The sequence below is a fragment of the Clarias gariepinus genome, chromosome 4 (assembly GCF_024256425.1).
Source record: "Clarias gariepinus isolate MV-2021 ecotype Netherlands chromosome 4, CGAR_prim_01v2, whole genome shotgun sequence".
Classification (NCBI taxonomy): Eukaryota; Metazoa; Chordata; class Actinopteri; order Siluriformes; family Clariidae; genus Clarias; species Clarias gariepinus.
The window spans coordinates 30842622-30869515 of NC_071103.1; the positions used below are offsets into that span (position 1 = coordinate 30842622).

At 36.2% G+C, this 26894-nt stretch overlaps 1 protein-coding gene across 1 annotated transcript in view; it reads right to left on the bottom strand.

Annotated features, from left to right (window-relative positions):
- Window positions 1-26894, bottom strand: part of kcnh2b (potassium voltage-gated channel, subfamily H (eag-related), member 2b) — a 219520-nt gene that overhangs the window by 92931 nt on the left and 99695 nt on the right. The window contains exons 3-5 of the mRNA XM_053494626.1: window positions 7288-7446; window positions 6645-7151; window positions 6186-6397 (exon numbers count right to left, since the gene is read on the bottom strand). Of these exons, the coding sequence (XP_053350601.1) occupies window positions 6186-6397; window positions 6645-7151; window positions 7288-7446 (878 nt within the window). The remainder of the gene's footprint in view (window positions 1-6185; window positions 6398-6644; window positions 7152-7287; window positions 7447-26894) is intronic.

Consider the following 26894-nt stretch of genomic DNA (forward strand, 5'->3'; position numbering starts at 1 on the left):
GATTTTGAGGGCGGTATGTAGAATTTTTTAATTAATTGTCCCAACAACTCTAAGACCAGGTCCACACGTAGTTACCACACTGTTTACAGTACATGCGTGTACATGCACGTGCAGTTACTCACACATTACGTTAATGATCAGAGGTGCCTGAATGTACTACCAAGCTCACTGCTGCTACATACCTAACTCTGAACCGGTTGAGGACGGTTTTGGCTTCTGGTTGGCCCCCTGTTGATTAGGGAGGCACCTAACAGCACTTAACAAGGCGTTTTGCGTTTTATGTGGACAAAGATATTTTTAAAACGTAGGTCGTGTGGACAGATTTTATTTCTTTAAATGAAGAGATCTCCATTTTTTTCCCAGCTACATGTGGTCATGACCTAAGATTCTGCAAGTATAATAATAAGGTATGGGTGTAGTGTCAAGACAGTGTCAGGAATTTTATAATTCTGGTGCATATTTTTGCAAATTGTGTATACGGGTCTAAGAAAAGCTTTCTGTTAAAAAAGTCTTTTTGTTAAAACAGTCAGCTCCCTGTTGGGGGTTTTGAGTTTAAACTGAGGAACAATGTTAAATACATTAACAAGATTCTTACACTGTTCAGTTATGTAAGTTTTTACTTATTTGGACTTGGAATTGCTTCAAATGTGTATAACTACCAAATGAATAAAGCTTAGAACTGTCCTGCTTTAGTCACTCTAATGCCTTCAGAAACTTATGTGGGTCTGAATAAGCATTTGAAAGTCAGAAGAACAGGATGAACCCTGCTTTGAGTTTGAGAACAATAATCACTCAAAACTCTAGCCATCTGTCCAATATTTATGATATCAATCAAAACACCTATAGCCGCCACATGCCAAGCAGAAAATAAAGGCGAACGTCTACTGACTGGGTCAAGGACATAGTAGTAAAAACTCTTTCAATATGATCTGTTTAGTTAAACAAGGAGTTCACTGGTTTTTGGACATGTGTTATAATTTTTGGAATTGTTTGCTTTACATTGCACGACTTACAAACTAATTTGGACATCTGCTTGCTTATTTTGGCCCTCAGCTATAAAGGAATGACTCATGCCGTTGAACCTCAAGGATGCGGCATCTTAAGCCGCTTCTGAATTGGCTGTTAGCACTGCAAAAGCACTGACATACGGCTCCTAATGGAGATCGTGACTTGGGCACAGACAGCGTTTTGTCATAGGACAGTATCAGATGCTGATTAACTGGACTAGGCAGAACATAAAAACATAATGCATCTCCCTTAGTGGGACTCTAGTTGTTTAAAATTGTCCAAGATGTACTGCTTGTGGAAGCAAAGAGAAAGGAAATAGCTGGCAAATCACATTAGGTATTGAAGCGTATTAGATATTAGAACAGGATTCTTCATGTATAATACATCATGCTTATGGGAGTGACGCAGTGATCTCTGCAAAAGGGACAGAGGAGCCTTAGCCTGCATAGAATTATGTATTTATACTTTTATGAAACCTTAATAAAAATTAATTATCGTATAAAATAAACATTAGCAATGACTAATGAATTGCTTTTTCAAAGGATTTACATACGCAAGTTATTTAGTGGTTCCCTATAACCAGCATATTACATGTATCTCAACATATATAGTCATGTAAAAACAGACAACATGAAAAAAGTTGATTTTATCCTTATTTGGCTGCACATTTCTATATGTCTATATACTGATTAACATATTGATATATTTTTATTTACAATGATAAAGGCAATGATAGATTTAGTACCCCCCCCCCCCCCCCACACACATTATTAATACATATTTTACTTTTAAAGAACCAGACTCTCTTGTATTTTTAATGTAGTCTTGAGGAATAGTTCTTCAGGATTCCTAAAGGACTTATTTTGGCACCCTTTTTTTGGCAAGTTTTTAAGCTCTCATTTCCAGTTCAATCCCTGTACCTGACCAGTTTAGTTGGAATGTATTTGGTTTCTTAAGCCACACAATGACCTATGAATAATTAAAGCATAAAAACCATCAAATTTAAGGCATGAACTAGTGAGAAACAGGTGCAGATGATGGCAGATGATCAGGCTGGTGATTCGTGTTCTGGTGATGCTAAATGCCGAGTTGCTTGGAACAGACGAGAGGGGAAATGAGGTCGCTGCTCAGGTTGTTACATAAACAACCAATTTTTAAAGTTGGTCTTTATGGACTTTGCAGCCTCTCACAATAAAACATGTTTTGACTTCTTTAAGATGTATACCACAAAATTTGGCTTATCTTAAGACCTTTACTGTCTATTTAAATGCTCTTAAATATTTGTTTTATTTATTGTATCTATCCTGAATTTGGTTTTAACTGTTGTTGTCTTGTCTCTAACTTATTGATATTATTATTATTAAGAATAGTAATTATAATTTTTATTTTTATTATCATTATTGTTTTAAATAAAAACTCAAAGTAATATTGTTTATGGTTTCTAAACTTTCTATTGCACAATAAAACCTGGTTATTGACATTTAATTATAATTTCAATTGCATTGAGTAGACTATGCACAGACTTAATGAATTGATAAATTAACTACATAAGCACTAAATAAACACTTTTTTTCCCTTAATTTACATTTTTTCTTAATAATTTTTATTAAAAAACGTGTGCGTGTGTCTTTAAAGCTCATGCTTACCATCAGTGGGACCGTAACTACTGTATATTGCCTGCTAGTGCCACCATTAGGTCACACATGTTATAACAGGCCTGAGTTGATAAGCTAAGTGTGTGTCACAATCAGTCAACAACATGTGTAGGGGGTAGGGGGGTAGGGGAAGCTTTTAAATGATAACAATAATATCACAATCAAGCAAAAAGTATATTACAGAGGCCGTGCAGAGGACTTTTTTCCCCGAGTGTATGCTGGTCAATGTATGCCAAGGTGTCTCTGATAAAACATATATGATAATTTATTAAGAAGAAATACACACATGCGCATACAGCCATACATACAGTCTCTTACATTGTATTCCCAATGTGCACTTTTTTTTGTGACACACTTACACGAGTTCAGTGCACAAATTTGCTCTGCAAAACATCTCAAAGTGAAGCTGCAGTACGTTTGCAGGGTTGGAGTGGTCTTGCTTTCACCTGAATGAAACACACCACCGTGCAGTGCGTATCAAACAGCTGAGAGGTGCGACAAGCTGTCCAACCAGAAAAGTGGAAGCTTAAAGTCACACACATACACACATAAGGAGAATCTAACTACCATGCAAAGCACATTCGCAGATATACAGTATCTAACACTCACTGTGGCATACATTAGTGAATTCTTCCTTATCTGATTCTGCTGTAAAACATAAGAACAAGATTATTCGTCACTTCACACGAAGAGGATCTTTCACCTATACAGCACCTCTTGAGAAGCAAGAAGCGACCTCAAGCGGTGATGACACAATTAAATGCCACATCCGCGTGATGAAGATCAATCACGCGTACCTGCAGTCTAGCAGGTGGTCATGTGTACTAAATCATACAGTTTATCATTACTCACACTGCACACCAATGCCATACATCAGAGCGCAATCTGACATGCTACGCCATGACCTGTATAGATCACCTGTCACAGGCTGCACATAAAGCGGCGCTCATCTGATAGTTTGAAAATATGACCAAACGGTGAAGACGCTTTCGGTTCTCAGTCAATAATAAGTTTGAATCCAAGCTTCGTGAAACTGTAGCTGAACTAAATAGGACGATGCAGTTACTAGCCACTTGATTAAGGTCACATGTACACCTGCTTATTCATGCATATCATATATCAACGTATATTAATTGGGTTAGAAGATCAATGTATAAAATCATGTAGATACATAAACAGCTTTCAGGTGCATGGTCACAATTTCCCCAACCCAGTACACTGACCTATCAAACACAACTTAGGATGACACAAAGTTCCACATGTTATAATTTACAATAAAGATTCCCAGTTATTCCTATATATTTAAGATTCCGAGTATAATATGTACAATTTACAATTTTGTACTGTACTGTATCATAAACATGGATCATAAACTCCCACAATGCAACACGATGCACAAAGGACCAAAGACAGTTTTCTTTTTTGGGCACAACAAGTCTGTAATGCGTCTGTTCTCCCTCCAAACTCGATTAGCCTAAAGAGTCACATACTACAATGAAGAGTCCCAGAAGCCCCATCTATCATCGTTTCATTCAGAACCATCAATCGCCTTTTCCATTTCTGTAGAGCAGTGCAGAAAGAGCACGCCGGCAGCATGAGACGAAGCTGCATTAGCTTAACCTAGTTACATCTAGAAAGAGAATCGTTGAAACAGAGCAACACAATGTTTATTATCTTTTATAATGGAAATTAGGGGAGTTGGATGTTCTAGTTATGATGATGATGATTATTATTTACTGTTGTCAATCAATTAGAAATTTTAATCTGATTAATCACAACCATATTCTGTGATTAATCATGATTATTTACAATTTTAAAATACTCATATTAACTTGCATTATAAGCATGCAATGTCGGAACGAAGAAGTGCAAACTGACAAACTGGCTATAGAAAACAGATTATGCTGTTTTATTTTTCAAACATTAACATATTTAAATGCCGGCACGGTGGTGTAGTGGTTAGCAGGACTCCAGGGTCCAGGTTCGAGTTTGCATGTTCTCCCTGTGCTTGGTGGGTTTCCTCCGGGTACTCCGGTTTCCTTCCACAGCCCAAAGATACAGTATGCAGGTGAGGTTAATTGGTGTTCCCAAATTGCCCATAGTGTGTGAATGAGTTTGTGAGTGTGTGTACAGTATGTATGAGTGTGTGCCCTTTGATGGATTGGCACCCTGTCCAGGTTGTACCCTGCCTCGTGCCCTAAGCCTCCTGGGATAGGCACCAGGTCCCGCGACCCTGAATACAGGATAAAGCACTATAGAAGATGAGTTAGTGAGTGAGTAACATAATAAAATCTTTCAAATGGGACCGGCATAACCCAGGGGCTGGGTAGTATGGTGTCTTGCAACCCACCAACGGCAGGGCTCGAACTTAGATAAAAAAAAAAATCAAGATCCTTAGCCTACTGAGCCACCACTCCCATTGCTTGCATCTAATCCCCTCTTGTAAAAAATAGTTCCCCTTGAAAGTAGCTTGAACACACAACTTTTTATAAAAAAAAATTGACATTTAGCACACCTGGTTAAGTTTCCTCAGTCATCTTATTAATTGCGTGAAATGTGCAATTATCACCCACAGCCGGGTAACTGCGCTGTGATTATGGGAAGCCGTTGGGGTCAAACTTTATCATATAATTAATTTGCATTTAAAAATAGGAACATATTAACATTTCTTGATTAATCACGAGTTAATGTGTTAATATTGACAGCCGTATTACTATTATGATTATTATAATTATTATGATTATGTTCATCTTTGTATTGTATTTGCAGAGAAGTGACAGCAGTGACAGACTGTGACAAATAAAATTTGAATTTGATTTGATTCTTGCATTAGACAAGGAACCTCATGCCAGTTTCATGTCAATCCACTGTATAAAGGTTTAATAGTCTGCCAGGGAAGAACTACTTTCTTATTAGACCTATTATACTTATTATTATTTAAATTTACTGTATTATACCATCACTTGAGGAAGACCCACAACTACGAACACTTCACATTTTTATAGTTACTCATGTGTCATATCATTTGTTCCTGCAGTACAGTCTACTGTCCATTTGAATTGTTAATTTAAATAATTTTTATTTTGATTTACATTGTGAAATCTGCAGTAAAATAAAGTATTGTTTCCCCTACTGACTCAGAAATGCACCAAACACAAAGAAGAGTCTAAGACTTTCACACAATATGATCTGCTCAACACACGAGCACCTGCTGAACTAGATTCAGCACTACTAATACATCTTTTTCTTTCATCAGAGCTAAGCCCGGGACTCTTTCCCTTCCAAAATAATCCACACCAAACAGACAGGACCAGGACATGACAGGGACATTATCACGTTGAGTAAGGTTTGCCAGACAACCATAATGTCTCCTAAGCTCTGTCAACTCGCATGATAACTAAAAGTCACCTTTAAAAATGACCACCTTGCACATTTCACTTTAAACCATCAACAGATCCAATTTATCCCCCATCACCTGTATCTCAAACAAATGCCAGAGCCCAAACAGTAACTGTCTCTCACCTGTGTGACCTTCTCGGTGACGTTGTGTGTGCGGTCAATGAGCTTGCAGGGAGCGATGATATCCATTTCTCCGGGAGGGAGAGCAATAAGAGGGTCGGGTTTAAAGTCCACAAAGTTGAGGGTGATCTGGGGAATCTTGCTGATGGCGCGGTAGCGCATGAGGTCCGAGTCAGAGGTAGAGTTAAGCATGTTGGATTTGTTGTTCACTGCACCTGTCGATAAAAAGCAAGCCCAGGCTAGTGGGGTTCAGAAGACCAAATCAAAACTATGACCCCACTGTAGATCTGAACCTGTAGATTTATGATACTCCAAGCAGGGCAGTATTTATATTATAACAACACTGGATCTGTAATTTCAATTTACATGATTCCAGTCTGCAGCTGGCTTTACAATAATAAATTGCTCCTTTAAGAATTTCAACCCAGTCTGCATCATTTTGCCCCAGCCCACTTTGCTTACCTGTACTGCTGCTTGCTGGTCGTATGGAGTGTCTGCGCTCCCATTCAGGCTTCATGGCCTCTATGTCGTCTACAGAGGATGCGCGGCGCATGCTGTGGAAGCTCTCACGCGAGCGGCTATGTGTAAGGCTGCAGTTGGAAGCTGAGGCGTCAGGGTTCAGCCGGTTTGCCCGTGGCGAGGACTGGCCCAGGGGCAATGTGGAGGAATGTGTGGGAGCCGACAGAGGTGGCGTGGACTCGCTTCCCAGGAGGGTTCGTCTGTCCTCAGGCCACAAGGAGGACGATGCCGTGCCCGATGGTGTGGTTGCAGAGGGGCGGACCTGCTCATGTTCTGGCAGTGAGACAAGCTCGCCCAGAGCCAGAGACTCATGACTGCTGCCACGCCTGGAGCTGGCAGTGGCAGAAATGTCAGTACTGCGGCCTGCCTCAGGGTCCTCGCGCAGAAATGACTTGCTGTTACAGTGTGACTGCAGAAGCGGCAGATGCAGACGGATACGACGTGCTCGATCTGAAACGGAAAAAAAGGGAGTCCATCAGCCTAGAAACAGTTAGGTGTTGTACTTTTAAGTTATTATTCAAGTCCCCATGATTGTGCTGGTGAAGAAAAACAAAGGTTGTTTATGAAAGAGGAGCAAAAATAATACTTGTGGCGCGCCAGGGGAGAGGTATCCGGTGGTTCAGCCCCTGGTTAGGGTTGCGCACTTTTTCTTCATTCATGACTTCAAAGTTTAGAATAAACATGATCACCACACCATCCTCGTTTTTGACCGGCACCACGTCTATCAAGCACAGGAAACACACACCTGCCGAAAGAGAGAGAGAGAGAGAGAGAGAGAGAGATTGTTATTTCATTGTGTGCCTGATGGTTCTGTCCCAATTCAAAAAAACTTCAATTAAATAACCATTAAAAACATCCAGCAAGTGCTTTATTAAATAACACACTATATTTAATGTTTTTTTTCACTAAACCATATTCTGGTATTAAGAAATTGGCGCTGTCATGATGTCCTTAAGAGGCATAAAAGCACATTTGAGTGCATAAATAAGATGCATATACAATTTTTGACATTTGTTTATCAAGGCACAACATGGGGATAGGCTACTAGGCAACTAGAAGGAAACCACAGATACAAACACTTTACTCAGTTTACTTTACTATGGTTTTGAGCAGAATGTAGCTCATCTTAAGTTTAGTTCAGCAAGAGAAAGGGATAAAAGTAATTTCACCTATGAATTGAATAGATTGTTTTGATAATTGGTCCCAGCTTTATATTTATTGATCAATACCAAATGCCTAAGCAAATCATTTTGCACACACATTGCCCATCATGCCACTTTATTGTGTATTTTTACTATACAAATATGGAATAAAATGAAACATATTTCTAAATTTATTTGGGATGATAAACATGGCCCATACTTAGCTAATCCCTGCAGCTGAACAGAAAGTACACACAGTCCTTAAATGTTCAGCTCGTGAACAATCCCGAAACTGTAACAATAAACACGGTGGATTGCTCACTGGGTTGGGATGTGTACAGTGTATGCCTTACTATTGTGTTTAGTTGCATCGCTGTTAAACCGGACAACAGTGGCCACAAATGTTCACTAAAACAGGTGTTTAGCAAATACTGTATGGCCATAATTAAATCTGATACGTGAAACATGATGTGCTTATACTAAATTATTGACCGCATTATTAAACCTTTTTAAAGAAATTTTATAACTAGCAAGATTCTAGTTCAAGGCACTAGAATCTACTTCTTTTCAAGGCACCAAATAACCCCCACAATCATTAAGATCATTTCAACGCGCTGATGTCTGAGAAAAAGAACAAAAAAACTGTTAATGAGCCACTTCTGCTTCGTTGCTAATCACAGAAAAAGCTCTAGACTCGTGAGCATGTCGCCTCCTAGTAGCTAATCTCTAGACACCATCATTACAACTGGAAGTCCTTTTTTGTAAAGTTGCTGTCTTTTTTGATTAAACTACGCATTTCCGTATTTGTGAGTCTAACATTGAAATGCTTAAATAAACCTGATTTTATTTCATATTTTTCATTTTCCATCAATCTCAGGTATAATAAAGTAAATAAAAAAAAGGAAAATTAATAAATGGGACAAAACTTACAGTACATAACCCCAATCCAATGTACTTGTTTTATTTTCAACATCAAAGTACAACGGTTGTTACAACAACTTATGTAACTGTATCCTTTAGCTTACAGTATCACGGTCAAACGCTTGTGTTCTCCACACCTTTCCGTATCCTTCCGTGTCTTAACAACTAACGTGCGTGATAGACTACACAACAGTGGGATGATGTCACAGAACAACTTATGAAATGATGTCACAATACAACTTACGAGTATAATACTAAATGCTTAAATAAACTTAATAAACTTAATAGACTTAATGTATAATGCTTAACTAGTAAATTGAAATGAAATAAACACAATAACAAATCACAAGAATAAAATATATGGCCATTACACCACTATATATAATAAATATATATATAGATAGTATATATAGTAAAAGCAATGAAAAAAGTTTACATTACCGTGTGTTAAAGATTATTACAGCATCCAAATGTAAAGTGACGCAATGCAGAATAACTTGGTGTTTAAAGCAGAAAAGAGCTGCTGCCACCTTTTTTTATCCCCATGAATGTCAATGAATGGCTGACAGAATGACAATCAACATGAAAAAATAAAGAGCGACAGAGAGAGAGAGACAGAGAGACATTGGACTCTATATAAGCCTAGCTGTGACAGAAGCAGGGGAAATGCCACATGGATTACGGGTCCCTTTACACCATCTGCCCTGTGTGTGTGTGTGTGTGTGTGTGTGTGTGTGTGTGTGTGTGTTATGGATGTTTCATACCCATTAAAAACCTCTACATCATGCCACAGGAACATTAAAAGCATGCCATACATCATCTAAGCCGTAATGGTTATTTAATTAAATAAATATGAGTCCTTTTATGTAAAGAAGATAAAATATAATAAATGCAGTTGAGCAAAACTATAGTGAAATAATTGACATAACACCACAATCTCCTTTAAGCCAAGAACTTTATCTCTGTATGGTTAAAATATAAGTACCTTTAAATCTATTTTGTTCTAAGCCAAAGTTTAAAACTAAACCTTCTTATCAATGTCATCAACTTGGTTTTCTGCAAATTAAAAACAAAATTTTCATGCCATAGGCAGGTATTTTGGAAGTCTCCTTCATTCTCCTCACTGTAAAACTCCGCACAGTCTCCTGACTGCACTGTTACACAGAGTTGCACAAACTAAGTTGCATGAACAGTTAAGAACTGTGAAAAGTTTATTTTTTTTCTTAAAGTTTCATTAGTATGCAACTAACTCAGGAGAGTTGTTCAAGAATTAGCAATAAAAGTATATATGGCCATGTAATCAGCTGTCACTAAGGAATTGATAAATGTTTTACATTATTGGCGCACTGACGCATTGAACTGACACATTTGATGATATCTAAGCTCTAGTGTAACACTGGGATGAGTGCATTAGTGTAGCAGGGGATTATATACAGAAATAAAGTTTTTTTTACCCTTATAACTGTGTTCTGTTATTCTGCACAATCAAAAGTCCCAGTTTGACTTAAACACCAGTGGTACTTTTCCATGGAGTAATAAAAAAGGTGGGGAAAAAAATCTTATATATAATTGCAAGCTGGTATATTTTTCATTGTTGCATTAAAAGGGTCAAAATATTGGCCTAAAGAAAGCATGTACTGTAAGCAGATTGCTGAAATGTTAAAAATTGTGTAATGCAATTTTAAAACTTGAAAGAACAGTATTGAAGTAATGGATGTGGGAAAAGAGATAACATAAAAGGGAGCAGAAGTGACCAGAATAATGGGAGAAAACATTAGGGTTAAACTTTTAGTTTCTCAAATGATAACAGGAAAACTTATTTTGGGCAGGTAATTACCAAGAGGTACATACATCAGGTGTATGAGTGTTGGGAGAAAGTGTAATAGCTCTGCTGAGAAAAACACTGTTAAGCTAACGTAAAAATGGAGACCTTAATGATGAACAAAAATTGTTTGGTTAAAAAAATGTCCTGTGTCCAGATAACATTCATAATCCTCCACACACACACACACACACACACAAAAGAAGGGATTAAAAATGTGTATGAAAGGATGGATTTGACTTTAATTCATTAGGGATTTATTCCATATACGACCTATTGTATATTCTCAATCCCTGAAAAATATAAGACCTTCCGTGTATTTGCAGGTTGCAGGGTCAAATGAACAAGAAACATATCATTGTGGAAGCCTGGAATAGTGCATTGACTGTGGTAAAAGTTGGAAAAAAATAATGTCAAACATGGAGATGTAAAATGAGAATGTTATGTGATTATTGTGATATTATTGTAGCATTTCATTAGTCTTCTATTCACAGGAAAAACAAAGTACTGTACTTCTTACATCTATTTATGAAGTCATGCAAGGTAGGTAAATGCAAATTCTAAAAGCTTGGGGGGGGGGGGATTTAGTATTTTTAGGAAATTTTAATTAATTTGCGGTTATTTACATTTCAGGACCAACTTAAGAAATATACATATAAAACAAAAAACCTCCCAGTTTGGGGAGGGGAGTTCATTTTTATGATCACAAAAGGCATACTAGAATTACGTAAAGATTATATTCTCATTTGTCCCAGCTGATTCATTAACCTGCAGTGAAGTGCAAAAAAATAATCCTGTGTTATTGATAATGAATTTTAATTTAAGTAATTTTAAATTTAAAAACACTTCTGAATGTTTTATATATATATATATATATATATATATATATATATATATATATATATTAGTGCTGTCAATCGATTAAAAAAAATTAACTAATTAATCGCACATTTCTTTTGCAATTAATCGCGATTAATCACAATTTAAAGACTGAAACTTTTTGTATATGTAAATGTAAATAATTAATGTAAACTATTTAAATTCAAATATGATTGTTTATTGGAATTTTTGTTTAACTTGTAACACAGATTTTCTCATATAAACAACATACCTGCAATAAACCATCAATATCCTCCAAATTAACTGTTGGCTTGAAAGCCATATTTATTACAGAAATAAAAACACAGGTATGTGCCATTTGTGTCATTTGAATTTCAAAACAATCAATGCAATTTACATTGGCGAGGCCCTGTAGAGATTGTTTTGGTGGGGTGTTTTGCTTTTAAGTGATATGTCAAAGACGAATTACTTCTCTGGTATTTAAATTCGGCTTTGCAAAATGTACAGATTACTTTTGTTTTATCCACAGAACCATCCGGCAGAGTTTTATACTGAAACTTTCCGTCTAAAAGTCCTTCCTTGGTCTAATCCATACTTCTTTGCACGTTGAACACACGTCGGCCACAACAGGAAATAAAAAAAAACTGCAACCGAGTTAATTGCGTTAAATGTTTTTAATGCATTAAATATTTCAAATTAATCGCATGCGTTAACGCACTAATTTTGACAGCACTAATATATATATATATATATATATATATAATATATATATATATATATATATAATATATATATATATATATATATATATATATATATATATATATATATATATATATATATATATAAAGCTGCTTTTAACCATAAGATATGAAACTAGGATTTAAACACAAATCCTTAAATGAGAAAGCCAAATTAAATCCATTCTTGCATTCGTACTACATATTTTATTATATGGATATAGGATTACCTATACCACATGCCAGATGTGCATTCTAATTTTATTTTGTCTAGGCAGAATGCACAGTATGATGTAGTGACCCATAGAGCAGGGGGAGACAAAATAATCCTAGGAACTTTGTGTTAAATCTTAACGAGGATGAATGTGGATTTGTGGGGTTGTAAGCATGGATCTGAGTGTTCTGGTCCAAGGTAGTGTTCATGTTATTGATGCTGTCTTTACCCAACAGATATAGACTGGGGATATAAAGAAATCAGTTCAATAAAATCAGACTAAAGTGGGGTTTCCTTCTCCATTCTTTACACAAGGACAAATTTACTACAAAGCTGGCACAGTCTGTAAAACTAAAAATATATATTCACCATGTGACCTGGGACGTGAGGAGAAGTGTGGTGTAGAAGTGTACATCTGTACTGGGATCCCACAGGACCAAAATAAAAAATGTTGTGGGAGCAGGTGGTCAGATCTTGTAGGACAGAGGGAGAGAGAGAGAGAGAGAGAGAGAGAGAGAGAGAGAAAGAAAGAGAGGGAGCACCTGTGAGATGGTGATCTACTCATTTTTAAAGAAGAAAAAAACTTCCTTTCACGATTTTCAATAATAATTTACTATTTTCAGTAAAATTACCATGAAGGCCTTACTTGGTGGTGTTAAATGTGTGGCCCTTGGGCCGAGACCAGTCTGGGAAAGGATTTGATCTGACTTACTAATGAATCTGTGTTTTTAAATAAATGTAAATTGACTTGTAGTCTGTTTAATGGTTTAGTTACTGATGATGGTTTAGTTTAGTTACTATATGTTCAATCTGTTTGTGCAGTCAGAATGTATCTTTCAGATAAATGCCAATAAATAAGAAGATTTAAAGAAGCTATTAATGTGCTATTTATGTATTCAACTGACCTTTACAAATGGTAAAACTTTAGTTGTTTTTAAAGACAGTATCTTTTCATAGCTGTGTTCTTTTTATTATTTCACAAAAACGGTGAATTTCTGAAAACATAAATCTGGCAAATGTGCAAAAAGTTGTTTACAGTGCAGTGAGTGCAGGTAAATCATTTTTAAATAACTTCTTTTTATAATAATAATAATTATTATTATTTTATTATTATTATTATTTTTATTATTATTATTATAAAACCAACTGCATACCATATTAAATAGAACCAACTGCATTTAATTCTGGAAGTACATTAGAATTGGTTGTGTGAGTCGGTCAAAATTGGTAAAACAACCAGGTCTAAAATGTTGGGGCGAGCGGATCAAAATTGTTGGAGTGATTGTGTCAAAATTGTTGGGAATAGCTGGTCAAAATTGTTGTAGCGAGCAGGTCAGAATTGTTAAGTAGGTGTCAGAAATATTGGCACAACTGGGTCAGAATCATTAAAGCGGGTGGGTCATACGTTAAAACAGGTCAGAATTGTTTAGATACCTTGCCACAACAGGGTCAGAATTGTTCCAAGCAAGCGTGTGAGATAAAGTGGGTCAGAAATGTTGGAGGGAGTGGGTAAGAATTATTGGGGCAGGTCAGAATTGTGGGAATGGGTGTAATTAGTCAGAATTCCTTAAGGTGCAGGTGGAAGTGAGATAATAATAAAAATTAAAAAAAAACAAGCACAAGACAACACAAAAAAAACAAAAAACAGAATAGGGCACCTTAAAGTTTTTACTTTCTAGAGGCACGTCACAAGCCAAGGCTTATGTTCATCCATACTGATAAGTTCAATCTTAAGGTCGTGAGGTTATTGCACAGTAGTGACTCTACAACTACAAGTTTGTTACTCAGTTCATATAGGTAAATGCATGGAGTATGCAACTCTTCATTAATTTTGCCTTTTCTAAAACATAAGTGCTGTACAATAAAACAACAAGAAACACAAGGCTGCGACTAACAGACAGAAACAATAAAACGATAAGAATTGTACATGACAAAACACATAAGCACAATACAATGTGCCAATCTTCCACTATCTTGTGAAGAACAGTGAATGTCTTTGTCCAAATGTAATTAATTTAAGGTTAGAATATTATGAAAATCTAGTTCCTGAAAATCATGCAGAAAGAATGTGACATGGAATGTGTTTAATAACACTATATATAACTATATGTGCTTATGTACCCTATCCAGTTAGTTTTGTAGGTTATTTATAAAGGCTTTTGGACTTAAGTATAAAAATGCATCAAGATTTTATTTGAAAGGTTCTTTAAAAGCATCTTAAAACTAAATGCCAAAGCTGAGCAATAGGAAAAGTGAGTCACAGCAAAGGGAAGTGTGATGAGGTGCGATTGTGCCATCTAGTGGAACAATGTAGACAGTTCACAAGCTAGTGGTGAATGAGAAGTACAGTACAGTATGTATAATAGGGCAGGTTACATTATATTACATTGCATATTCTAGCAAATTCTATTATATATATATAATTCTATATGTATAATATGTTAAATATTATATTATATTATATTATATTATAGTACATTATATTATATTATAAATATTTTTAATACCAACAATATCTAGAAGCCAAGGTTCTTTAGATGTTTATATATGACTTCTGCATGCAATTTCCTCTACAATCTTTTACCTTTTTTTTCTTAGAAAAAATAGAGCTGAACCCTGCACCATTTATGTTCACACACATAAATAATAAATTCCATACAGTGTCCTGAACTCTGTTGACGTCATGGTTGAAATAAGAAAAAAAAAAAAGAAAGAAAGAAAGGCATTAACAGAATTTTTTTTTTTACTAAAACACCAATGCCCTCTCTATCACATTTATGGACTACATGACATACAGTATTTGAATAAAATTTCCGCCACACTTACTTTTTTTAAGTTAACTAAGATTACTAATGACTATATAAATGTGCCCTAGCTGTGACTGATAATCCAGTAGCGTATGTTTAAAACACAGGAGATACGTTAGGCCAGAAAATAAATGGTCTGTGTACTGTGGACTGCAATATTTTTTTAGCCTATTCACAAGAATCTTCACAGTCATGTAAACCTACTGGAAGTCAAAACAAAGATCTAAGTAATCTATCATGGTAGGAAAGGAAACTTAACGACAACTACGCACACTAAAGTAAAAACATGCTTTTAGTATAATGCTATTTTATCGATTTAGACATTTGGAAGCATACAGTAAAGTCTTGGAGTAATTCACCACTAGAGGGCAGAACTAGGATTTCAATTGTTTACTTCCCATCTGTTAGCAAACTGTACAATAATTGATGACTGCAAATGAATTAGAATTAATGGTGGAGGTAACAAACAGTAGTTTTTGTAAACCAACTTAAAATAAACGATATAACCTGCTCCAAAGCTGACTGTAACCTGTAAACTGTGCAAACTCAGTACAGACCATAACACTGTTCAAGGGCTGCACTGAATCAAGCACTTTTGTTGCCAAGTGCCACCCACTGGGTAGTTCTCACTTCGCATGACATCTTCTACTTGAGAAGGCAAAGCCTAATACATACTTCCTCTAAGACACAAACACAGCATCAGAATGGGGAGGGTTCATAGCCAGTGATGTATGAACATTAAAGACTCATCGTTATAGGGAGTTCTCAGCATTGATATGAATAGAAATGTGATAAAAACAAGCTTTTAATAATAAGTTTCAGATTTAAAGTCTTGAATCAATATCAATAAGGTTTTTAGGTACTTGTCAGTTTTGGCATCAGAAATTATATAAAACCCCCTGATTTGTCTGTAATGAGTCAAATGATTCAAATGAGACAGTTGCTTTTTGTGGAAATTGATAAGATGAGAAAAATCCTAGCGCAAGACGGGATAATAGATTAGTTAGCATGTAGCTGTCTAAGCTTATGTCACAATTTTCCCCTCTAGTGCACCATGTGTCCTGAAGCAGACCGTTTATGGTTTGCTGTACATCATGTGATTGTCTCTGGACATGTAGGTACAGATTTATCTTGTCGCTGTCCATGTTTTGTGATTGGTGTGTTCCCTGATTGTTCCCACCTGTTCCCTATTCAGACGTAATTAGTAAATCTATTTTTAGCCTCCCGGTTCTTTGTCGCATTGCCAGTTCCTTTTCATTTCTATTGATTAAGGTTTAAGATGATTTTCTGTGCCATGTTTCTTCTCCTTTTAAATCTTGCTTGGAATTTGCTAATGATCATGGCACACCGATCTTGTGCATACAGTATGCTCTACCTCAACTCCCTGCACATTCTGGGTTCTATTACAGTCTAGTGTCAGAGCCAAAGCCCTCCTAGTAAATCAGTCCATTCTCTTACCTTCTTGATGTTCTCAGGCAGTTATTTTCAGTGGGTATCTGCCTATCTAGTCGAACAATATGGAAGCCATGTACCGAAAACAATGGGGTGATTTTTTTTTTCTTTAATAATCGATGAAGGTTTTGAGCTGTACACACATGCAATCTCGCCTAAACAACTCTTACACTTTGTGACACAATAAAAGTATTATTTCAAACATTTTGCAGGCTGCTGTTTTAGAAAACCAGAAAATAAAGAATAAACCAGTTGTTGGGTCAAAATAACCCAACCAGGTGTTTACAGAAACAACCCAGCATTTTTTAGAGTGTATTTTTTGAGTTATTCTAATGTTCTATTCTAAAATTAAAAAATAATAACAATAAACCAATACAAACAAAGGCTATATAACAGTTCATTAATCCCCCTTGACTACCTACTGTAGCATCAACAATTTGATATATTAAATACATACAATAAAAAAATAAAAAAAAACTGGGTTGCTCGCAAATCCCATTTCAGCATTATAAACAGACCAACATGCATCCACATCTGTGCACATGTCAGTGCAAGGCCTGTCTCATACTGTCATCATAAAAAAAGGCAACGAATATTACATTATAAGGCAGCTGAGGTTTTTATGCATTAACAGGATAGTTAGTTTTTTTTTTTTTTTTTTTTTGCTGCCTTAAAATCAAAATTGTGGTGCATATAAGTAGATTACAACAGGTCCTGATTGTTATACATGTCTCTGCTCTTTTTTCAATTGATTTTTGTATGCTGGCTGAAAGCTTCACAATTTTGATGGTTGCAATCTGGTTTGTTGTCCGCACATTCCTGTAACCTGGCAGAAAAACTTTTTTGTACATTGGAAATCTCATTTTCACTGTCTTTTCACATCACCATGTGAAAGAGTATCTATGAAATTGTAAATTTGGCTCTTTTTGTGTACTTTACTCTGAAAGCAGATTTAGTAACAATAAGTACCATACCTATAGGACTTATAGTACAGGACATTGGAACGGTCGAAATCTGGCTCACAAGACTAGACTGGAATGTTCTGCTCAGGAGAAGTTACCAGCTGCTCACAGGCAAGGAGACGGGAGAGAGTCAGTGTACACACACTTACACACATGTGCACACACCCCCGTCACCTGCACCGCTTACTGTGATGTTGGTTAACTCCCAGTGGCTGTGTACAGATGGTCGTTTCAATGGACTCTCATTTATCATCATTCAGAATCTAATCCAGTCAAATCAGTGCTGACCTTCCACTCGCACAAACACTGATTGTCTGTAATTTGGATGCTTTACACACACACACACACACACACATACACACACACACACACACACACACACACAAACACACACAGATATATAGATATATAGAGAGGTAAGAGCTGTAGGACTGTAGGAGTCTGAAGAGTGCTGACAAGATAAATGTTCGTTTTAAAGTACGTATAAATGTGAGTGCACTCGGAAATCAAGTTTGCTCTCACAATTATTCATTTCTCACTCATTGTTGGTAAGAGTTACACTCACCAACACTGTTTCTTTAAAGCTCTCTCTCTCTCTGTCTCTCTCTCTCTCTCTCTCTCTCTCGCTTTCTCTCCTCTTTTGTTGTCAAAATAAGAGAGTGCATTTTAATCAAGGGCACACACAGAGACTGCATTAGGCCTACTTTAAAACTTTCAAATGGAGTGCACTAATTGGTCACATTTTATTGACAGCAAGGCCAGACTTCATCTTTACTAAAGCATTTATCCACAAGGCTCAAGAGTCTATTTCCCAGATAATGTGGACACTCGTTGGCATTAATCACCTACACATGTATGGGTGAAAGTAGGCCAGGACGGTCTGGTACTGTGTACCACTAAAAGATTCAGTGGTGGTATGCAGTACTGGAAAGGTGGAGGGAGGGAGCATCTGCCTGCCAAAACCTACATTTAAAACAAGTCATGGAACTGTAGCAAGAAACCACAACTGATAATGCTGTCATCTTAAACAACACGCTGCCTTCTCTACAACTGTTCCCAAGTCATTCCGAATTGCTTCAGAACCGCTCGCGATGTGTTTCGATCGTTTGTTTCTGCTAAACATGAACACAAGCTTCTGCCAACACTCTGATAGGTTCATAACTCACCTCACTGCTTTATTCATCTCTAACATCAGCTGCAAGAATAACTACATTCTAACAAGGCTAAATTCCAAATATTTCCCTTATCTCTAAACAAGGGCACTACTTGGTGTGTGGAACAAGGGATTGTACATCCAACATCCCACTCTAGCCTTCCATTTTAGAGTCAATGGAATTCAACACCAGAACACAGCAAGTTTTTTTTATATTCTAAAACAAAACTACCTCCCCATGGTTAATTCCTCTTTCCTTTTGGGTACAAAGTACTGGTAAGGATTTAAAACTACTTTCAGCCCTGTAAAATAACCCTTTATATTACGGTTTCTTTAACTAACATTGTTTAATAAATTAGTTCAGATAAATTATTATAATTTAATAATCATCAATAATAATAAAAAAGATATTTACTAATTATCTCATTTAACATCAGTTGTCAAATTTTATTACAGCATGGTCCGGCTGATCTCTAAAAAATAATTAGTCAATATATTCAACTTTGCTTTTCAGCCGCTGTAAAGTCTGTAGTTTTCCTTGTTCTATTTCATTAAAGTGATGTTCATGGTGGCTATGAAAGTGATTATTTTCCTTACTTTATTCTTCATTATATTTATTTTATGGTTAAAAGAACACAACAAGTGTTAGATGCTGTGTTACTGTTAGTTATAATGAATTTATGATAATGTTCATGGTTTGGTCATGTTAAATAATGGAGATGGGGAAAAAATTGATTTAATTATAAATCGTAGTTCTTTCGTGTAGTAATTTAAGTACCGCCAAACTGACTCCAAAAACGGTTTTGTTGTTGTTTTTAAATAGTTTTACGGTCATAATAGAGATGAACCAGTCGATCAGCCAGTGACCAGAATTATGCAGGATTTCAGTTTGGTCATGACTGGTGACGGTGATTGGCCGATCATCTAATATATAACCGATTGTTTACCGAGCGCAGGAGCTTCCAAGTGGTGCAGAGGAAATGCATTTTATGGCGTTACATTATAAAATATCATGTAAATTAAAAGCTTCTGATCTGCTTTTTTTATCGACTCCGTAAGCGAATTAGTCTATATACACACAATTATTTAATAAACACATGTCACAACACACCACGAGCACGAATTAGTCAAATAATCTTGTGCGCAGAAGCCCTGCATGCCTGCGTGCTTGTAAATGCTTAACCCACGCACTCACTGTTTGGTTGAGTTATGAGACTTTGTAGGCATTTTAGAAGGTAAAACGTCACAGGTTCTTTAAAATCCTACAGGTGGCGCACTCTGTGCTATTAACACATCATCATCATCTTGTGTAGTCGGAGTAATTTTTGCATTTAAATTTATTTTGTCTTGTACAGATGAAAATGAAAATTTTTATATTTTGGTCTACCTTCTTACAGTTAAACTATTTATTTATTTCTTGCTTCTTTCCTATTTCTTTCCTATTTCTGGTTAATTATTTAAAAAAAATGTTTTTATTAAGTTCACAGGTGGTCATATAAGCATTTCACTACATATCGTACTGTGTATGACTGTGTATGTGACAAATAAAATTTTTATTTGAATTAAATTTATTTGCTACAGTAAGTTTAGAAAAAAACATTTACAGTAAACAAATAAACATTAAACTCTTGTGTTTGTTATTTTGTTTTGTTTAAATTCTTTGATTGGTTTTTAAGTGAGCAAACTAACGTCATGAGGAACGGCCTACATTTAATTTATCACTTTTTTAAAGGTTTAAAATTGCAACAAAACCTGGGGGAAATGTCAAATCGAATCATATTTATAAAATCGTAATACTTGTATAATTAAGAAGCACAAGGTTTATTGTCTATAAAACAAGACATGTAATACGGAGCTGTGTGCTTCTTGGTGTTATTAACTGATTACACGTCAAGCAGCAAGATTAGATCTGAGACCAACCTGAGTAGTGCTGTGAACCAGAAAGGTCAGACGGGCTTTGTCAGCTAAGCTCATTACAAAGCATTTAGACTAAGTGATGTTTGAGAGGAGGCACGGAGTACATCATGGTGTCATTGATGGTAATATGTCATTTCACACTGCGGAAGTTTTGATGTATTTAAAAAAAAAAAACTTGAACCCTGAAGTTGTACAACAAACTGTGTACATGTTTGTGTAAAGAAGTGAAGTCATTCTAAATAATAATAATAATAATAATAATAATAATAGTACTTTCAGCAAAATAATTTTTTTAAATTGTACATACAGTATATCTTAAAACGAACCACTTAAAAAGTATTACAATTATTTCTTGGACCTTGAGAACCAGTACTGTTATAAATCATTTAATGTTTGTAACTTCTCAGCTGAAGGAAAGTTACTTCCTGCGTCCAGGAAAGTGATTTAGTATTATGATTAGGCACTTTTGCACGTGCGTACATTCCTGTGTGATGGCTGTGTTTACATATCGGTTGGAATGTGCTCGTCTTCCTCACGCTCTGCCATGAAAAGAAAAACTCCATGCCGGACAGGAAATGTGAGATGTTCCGATAGGTGCAGAATCTAAACATCTTTAGGGCTGTTTTATTCTGGAATGAGAATGAAAATGATGTTTTAAATGCATCTGGATGATGTTTTGTTTGAATATTTGCCACAGATGTTTCAGTTTGATAAAATATGTAGCTTTCTCCTTCGGTATTTATTTATTTATTATTATTATTATTATTTTTTTTTTATCAGCAGTGCACATTTTCATCTTGTATGCTTTATCCTGGTTCCTCATGGCCTCCTTAGTGAATGCCCTGCATCCTGGCCTGGGGATAACTCGATCCAATTACCTGGCCTCGTCTATGAGACTGTTTCTGTCAAACTCATAGTGAAGGATTGAGGGTCTTCAATCAAACCAACAGCTCCAGAGTCAGGTTTGAAAACGGTAGATCTGAATCACATATAAAAGCAGCGAACGATTTCTCGAGCATTTCCTACGGTCTTCTTAAGGTGCCTTGTGGTTGATGGTCTTGTCCAAGATTTTCTTTCACTCTTCGTACAGCCATCTTAGGAGTGCCTTCAGAACAACCTAACATCAACGTATGATATTCGTGAATCATTTAGAAGAACACATTAAGTTGTTGACGGGCCAAATGACTTCCACTTACGTTCTGCACATCAGTCGATTTTCTAGCATTAGAGAGAGTGGATAGCTGCTACGTTAAATACAGTACCATGACAAAATGTGCCGACAGACAGGAGATGTTCCTACCAATACTTCAGTGCACCGTAAGTTATATAAGGACATATGAGTGCTGTACGACCACCTTAAGACCAAAACTTTTGTAAGATTGACTTATGTAGGCTGTAGGAAGGTCCTAACGCAACCTTAAGGCGAATGTAAGAACTGTACATCCACCGTATGATAGAAAAGTCAACTTTTTTTCTCAAAAATGCCTTTTTTGTTCCTAACGGCACCCGTACCAACTTCCTAGGGAGGCTGTAGAAAACTTTGATCCCTGCCACAAATGTCAACGAACTGCAGACGTTGAATTTACTGCAGATTTATAAATGTCAACTTGTACCATAAATACTGTCTTGAAGATTACATCGGATCTTTCTCAATAGCGTATACCGAGTTTTATTTATCTGTGTGGCATAGGACTGTTTAAACTGTCATGTAATTTATGAAGAATAGGTCTGCTGATGTTAAAAGTCCGGTCATTAAAATCTTTTCTGGCACATCAGATGTCTGTGTTTTGTTCACAACCTCCAGATTTGTTTGATACAAAGTAAGTTCCTGGCTTGTGTGTGCTTTGCATATAATCAGAGACTGAAAAATACATGCAAATGTGCCATAAACATGCTGTAGGTACTGCTGGGCTGGGCTGGGTGAATGGGTTATAGAGCAGTGGGGAAACAGCTATTAAAACACATGCTGCTGAGACAAGTGGTAGAATTCAACAGCTGCCAAGACAAAAGGTTCACACTCGCACGCACAGTTACACACACGCACACAAATGCAAATGAAGCAAGCTCAATCTGTCTTCTTAAATGGAATGAAATGAGTTGAAAAATAAGAAACAGGGGGTCTTAATAAAGAAAATTGCTTTAGCTACAGCAATTCTTTGTAGTACAATTTGCAGGGTTCCATCTGTTATTGCCAGTTCACGGTGATCTATTAAAGTAAATTTGTCACAATGTAAAACAGAACTCATATAGTGTTTTTTTTTTCATTTGTTTTTGTTCTTTAGGATGACATTTTTCACAAGAAATCATCTCCAGAATTTGCTTGACAAAAGTTGAGGAAACAGGAGATGTTTCATTAAGTAGCAGTGATTATGATGTTTTCTCACTTGGCTACAGTATATATGATGATGATGATGATGTCAAAAGTTTAAGACAATGGAATGAAAAGATGTTTCTTTTATGTGTCTGCAGTTTTCATGATTCTCCTGCAATCTCATTACCTGACCTAGGCATTGTTATAAATTGAAAACGGGCATGGTACAGCATAAGATTTTCATATAAAAAAGAAAAAACTTACTTTGGTAAATAAAAACAGAAGCAGAAACTGTTGACACAGGAACAAAATAGATAGTTAAACCAGATGCGGGACAGGACAATACCGCAAACTAGAAACTTAAATAACAAAAACAAATGAAAAAAAAGAAAGAAAAAAACAATATGAGTTCTGTTTTACATTGTGACAAATGTACTTTAATAGATCACCGTGAACTATATATAAGTTGTGCACCCAAACAAAGTGTCAGAATAAAATTCCTAAAACACAAAGTGGCCACAAAGGGAGTCCCTTTAACAAGCGCTATACTCCAAAGGTGGTCCAGGATATCCCTCCAAAATCCCTGGTCACTTCTTCCGCTGCTGAGGCTGTGATGCAGGGCCTTGGGGCTGGGTGGGGACTTTGAATAAGGGCTGTGCCAGAACTGGGCACTACCAAGTGGCTGGCATGGACCTAAGATTGGCCATGAGCATGTGGCTGGAATTAGACATTTAAACTGGGCACTGCCATAGGAGCTCAGCACTAGCTTGACATCCTCACAGCCAGGCTTAGCACCATCACAGTGTAAGCAACGCCGGAGTGTGGCGCAAGCAAAAATCCAACAATACTGGGGTACACTGCGGGCACAATGTCCTCGAAACTGGAGGTGGTGAAATGATGTTTTCAAACACAGCTGGTGGAGACAGGAGTATGTCCCTGGTGCTGGGTTAGGCGGAGACGGTGCAGATCAAGGCTAGGTAATGCAGGGCTTCCAGCAGCCATTGCAGAGTGTGCTGTGTAGCTCAACAAATATCCTAGCTTGCTGCTAGATGGAATGCAGCTGTCACTATTGTCCCTTGCTTACCCTTTATGACACACCGTACAGGGAACATCTTTACCCCAGCCATCCCCTTGACTAGCTCCATTGCCCCCTAGTTGACAGCTGAGTGCTGTTATGGGGCAACCCCAACACTCATGCACTTATCCCTGCTCCAGTTCCTAATGGAGCGCACCTGTTCACAATGACACTGTTCTTTTAAACAACTCTTTAGTGTCTGATGTTATCTGTTTGTCTTAAATAGTGCTTTTAAAAGTCGCCTTGATTCACACGTACTGTCTTACTAGTTGTGTTGAGGTTAGGCCTGACAATGCATTTGATCAGTTTGGCTTTTATCATTTTTTTATTTGGTATCATGACACACCGGAGATATTATTGTATAAATATTATATTAAATGGACATTCTTTAATTTAAAATCAAGTATACAATGCCTTTATTCACTTTTGTAGGAACATCTTTCCAATCCTAAATAAAGAGACCTCATAGAGATATATAATTTTAGACAATTTCCCACACATATCCACAGGAAAACTGTGCCTAATTTACCCTGATAGACAGTCAGTTTATCCCACACAGCTAATAAACACTGTATGAATTAATTAAACACTCTTGTGGTTAAAACACACACTTTTTGTGTTGAATATATGTTTTTTTTTTATTCAAACAGAGGCAGCAGAATATGCATAGAAAGTGCATTACAAAATAAATAGCTCCTGCATCTTTAGGTAGATAAAGGTTTTATTCAGGTGGAATTAGATTTACACTGGCACTTGGGGGAATTGCAACATTTCCAGGTGTTACTCTGTGATTATATTTCCATCCGGATGAGCAATATTACCGTTATTGTCCATTCTCCCATAAAGTTTACAAAGAAAATTAAATTATGTTCCTGACCAACACCACATGGTCTGATAATTTTTATCTGAATAGACAGGGTCTCCTTCCCTTCAATTAAATTTTTTTTTTTTAAAGTTGTGATTCTTTATGAAGTTGGCAAGCATGTACATTGTATCCATGTTGAACACGTCCTAAATTGAAAACGCAGAAGAGCATGATTGATTAAAAGACCTATTATGATGACAGCTACAGTTATAAAGCTACTTTATATTCACATTTGCCATATCATTTCCTAGATGTAAAAAAAGGTGTTGCATCAAAACTGCTTAATCAGCATCTAGTGTCAGCAGGTCTGTGTGTTACCTCTGCTTCAAGTACTTGATCGCCCACTCAGGAATGTTTATGGGCGCATTTTGGGAGTAAGGCTCATACAGTAATCCCACATTTGCATTTAAACATCTTTTGAAAACTGTATCTCTATTGCACAAGTTAAAACATTGTGCACTAACGTTTACAAAATGACAGGTATAGGATTTAGCTGTTTTAAACTTTTAAAAAACATTTTTATTGAAAATTTTATAACTATTTTAATAGTATTATTACTATTATTATCTTGTCAAAGAAAAATAATTTTGTGAATGCAAGGAATGTTAACATTCAGGATTACCGGCACACTAGGAGCAGATTTTTTTAAATGGAAAATTTATGTAATCATTCTTAAAATGTGTATATGTTATAAATTATTTAGACCAGAAAGCCTCATGCATTTTTATTATGATGTTCAGCCGAATTGCTCACCCGAGAAAGGTAAGCTAATTTCACAATTTTACAGTATTCTAGTAAGTAACATGACAAGTAAAACCAGGCACATTATTACAGTACATTACAGTACATGTGGTCCCAAGCATGAATAGTTTCTACGGCCAAGTGCTGAAGTTTGGTTGTGAACCCTGGACCAATGTTTGCTAAGGACTGGTGGTTGGGTCTCTGGACCGATATTACAACATTCTGAACGGAAGTAGTCCCGATCCCCCCCAAAAAATGCAAATGTAAAAACACTCTTTGATCCAGACAAATAAGTAAAAAAAAAAAAAAAAAAAAATAATAATAATATATATATATATATATATATATATATATATATATATATATATATATATACTGTATATATATACTGTATATATATATATATATATATATATATATATATATATATATATATATATATATTAAAAAAAAGTATTTCTCTATTGTTAATTGGAAAAACAATATAATGGAAAATTGCTTAAAGCAGTTTAATTTAATTTAACTCAGAGGAACTATGTAACACATCACCTAGTGAAATAGGGTTAAAGCCGACATGTAAAAAATTAACTGAATTACAATAAGTAAAGGGTGATGTGGCAGGATTTTGTTATATTTTATACTAGAATGCAGCACAATGGCTAAGTGGTTAGCACTGTCGCCGTGCACCTCCAGGTTCTGGGTTCAATTCCCACCTTGGGTATGTGTGCCAAGTTTGGAGTTCTCTCTGTGCTTGGTGGATTTCCTCCAAAGGCAAGCAGATAAGTGTGTGCCCTGCAATGAATTGGCAATTTGACTAAAGTATCAGCTAACTGATGGCAGTCTAACTTATGTCTGGTACAAATGGTACAAGTGCTTTTTTTACAATTATGAAGAGCTTTGAGCTAAGAGCTTTGAGCTAAACATTATACTGCTCAATATACTGTACGTAGATGTTATACTGTATGAATTTCAACAGAAATGCCTTGAGAAAGCGATTAGCATAATGGCAGACATGTGAGCATGAAGGAGATTTTTACTACATGCTTTGCTTGGAGCTCTCCTAAATAGAAGAACAGAAGAAACATTGAAGAGCTTACTCAAAGGCTTTGGGCTAGGATCAGAAGGTTGTGAAATCAAATCCCAGCACCTCCAAGCTGCCACTGCTAGGTCCTTGATTAAAATCCTTAAATTACTCAGTTGTATCCAGTCCCACTTGCAAAAAGCATAAAGT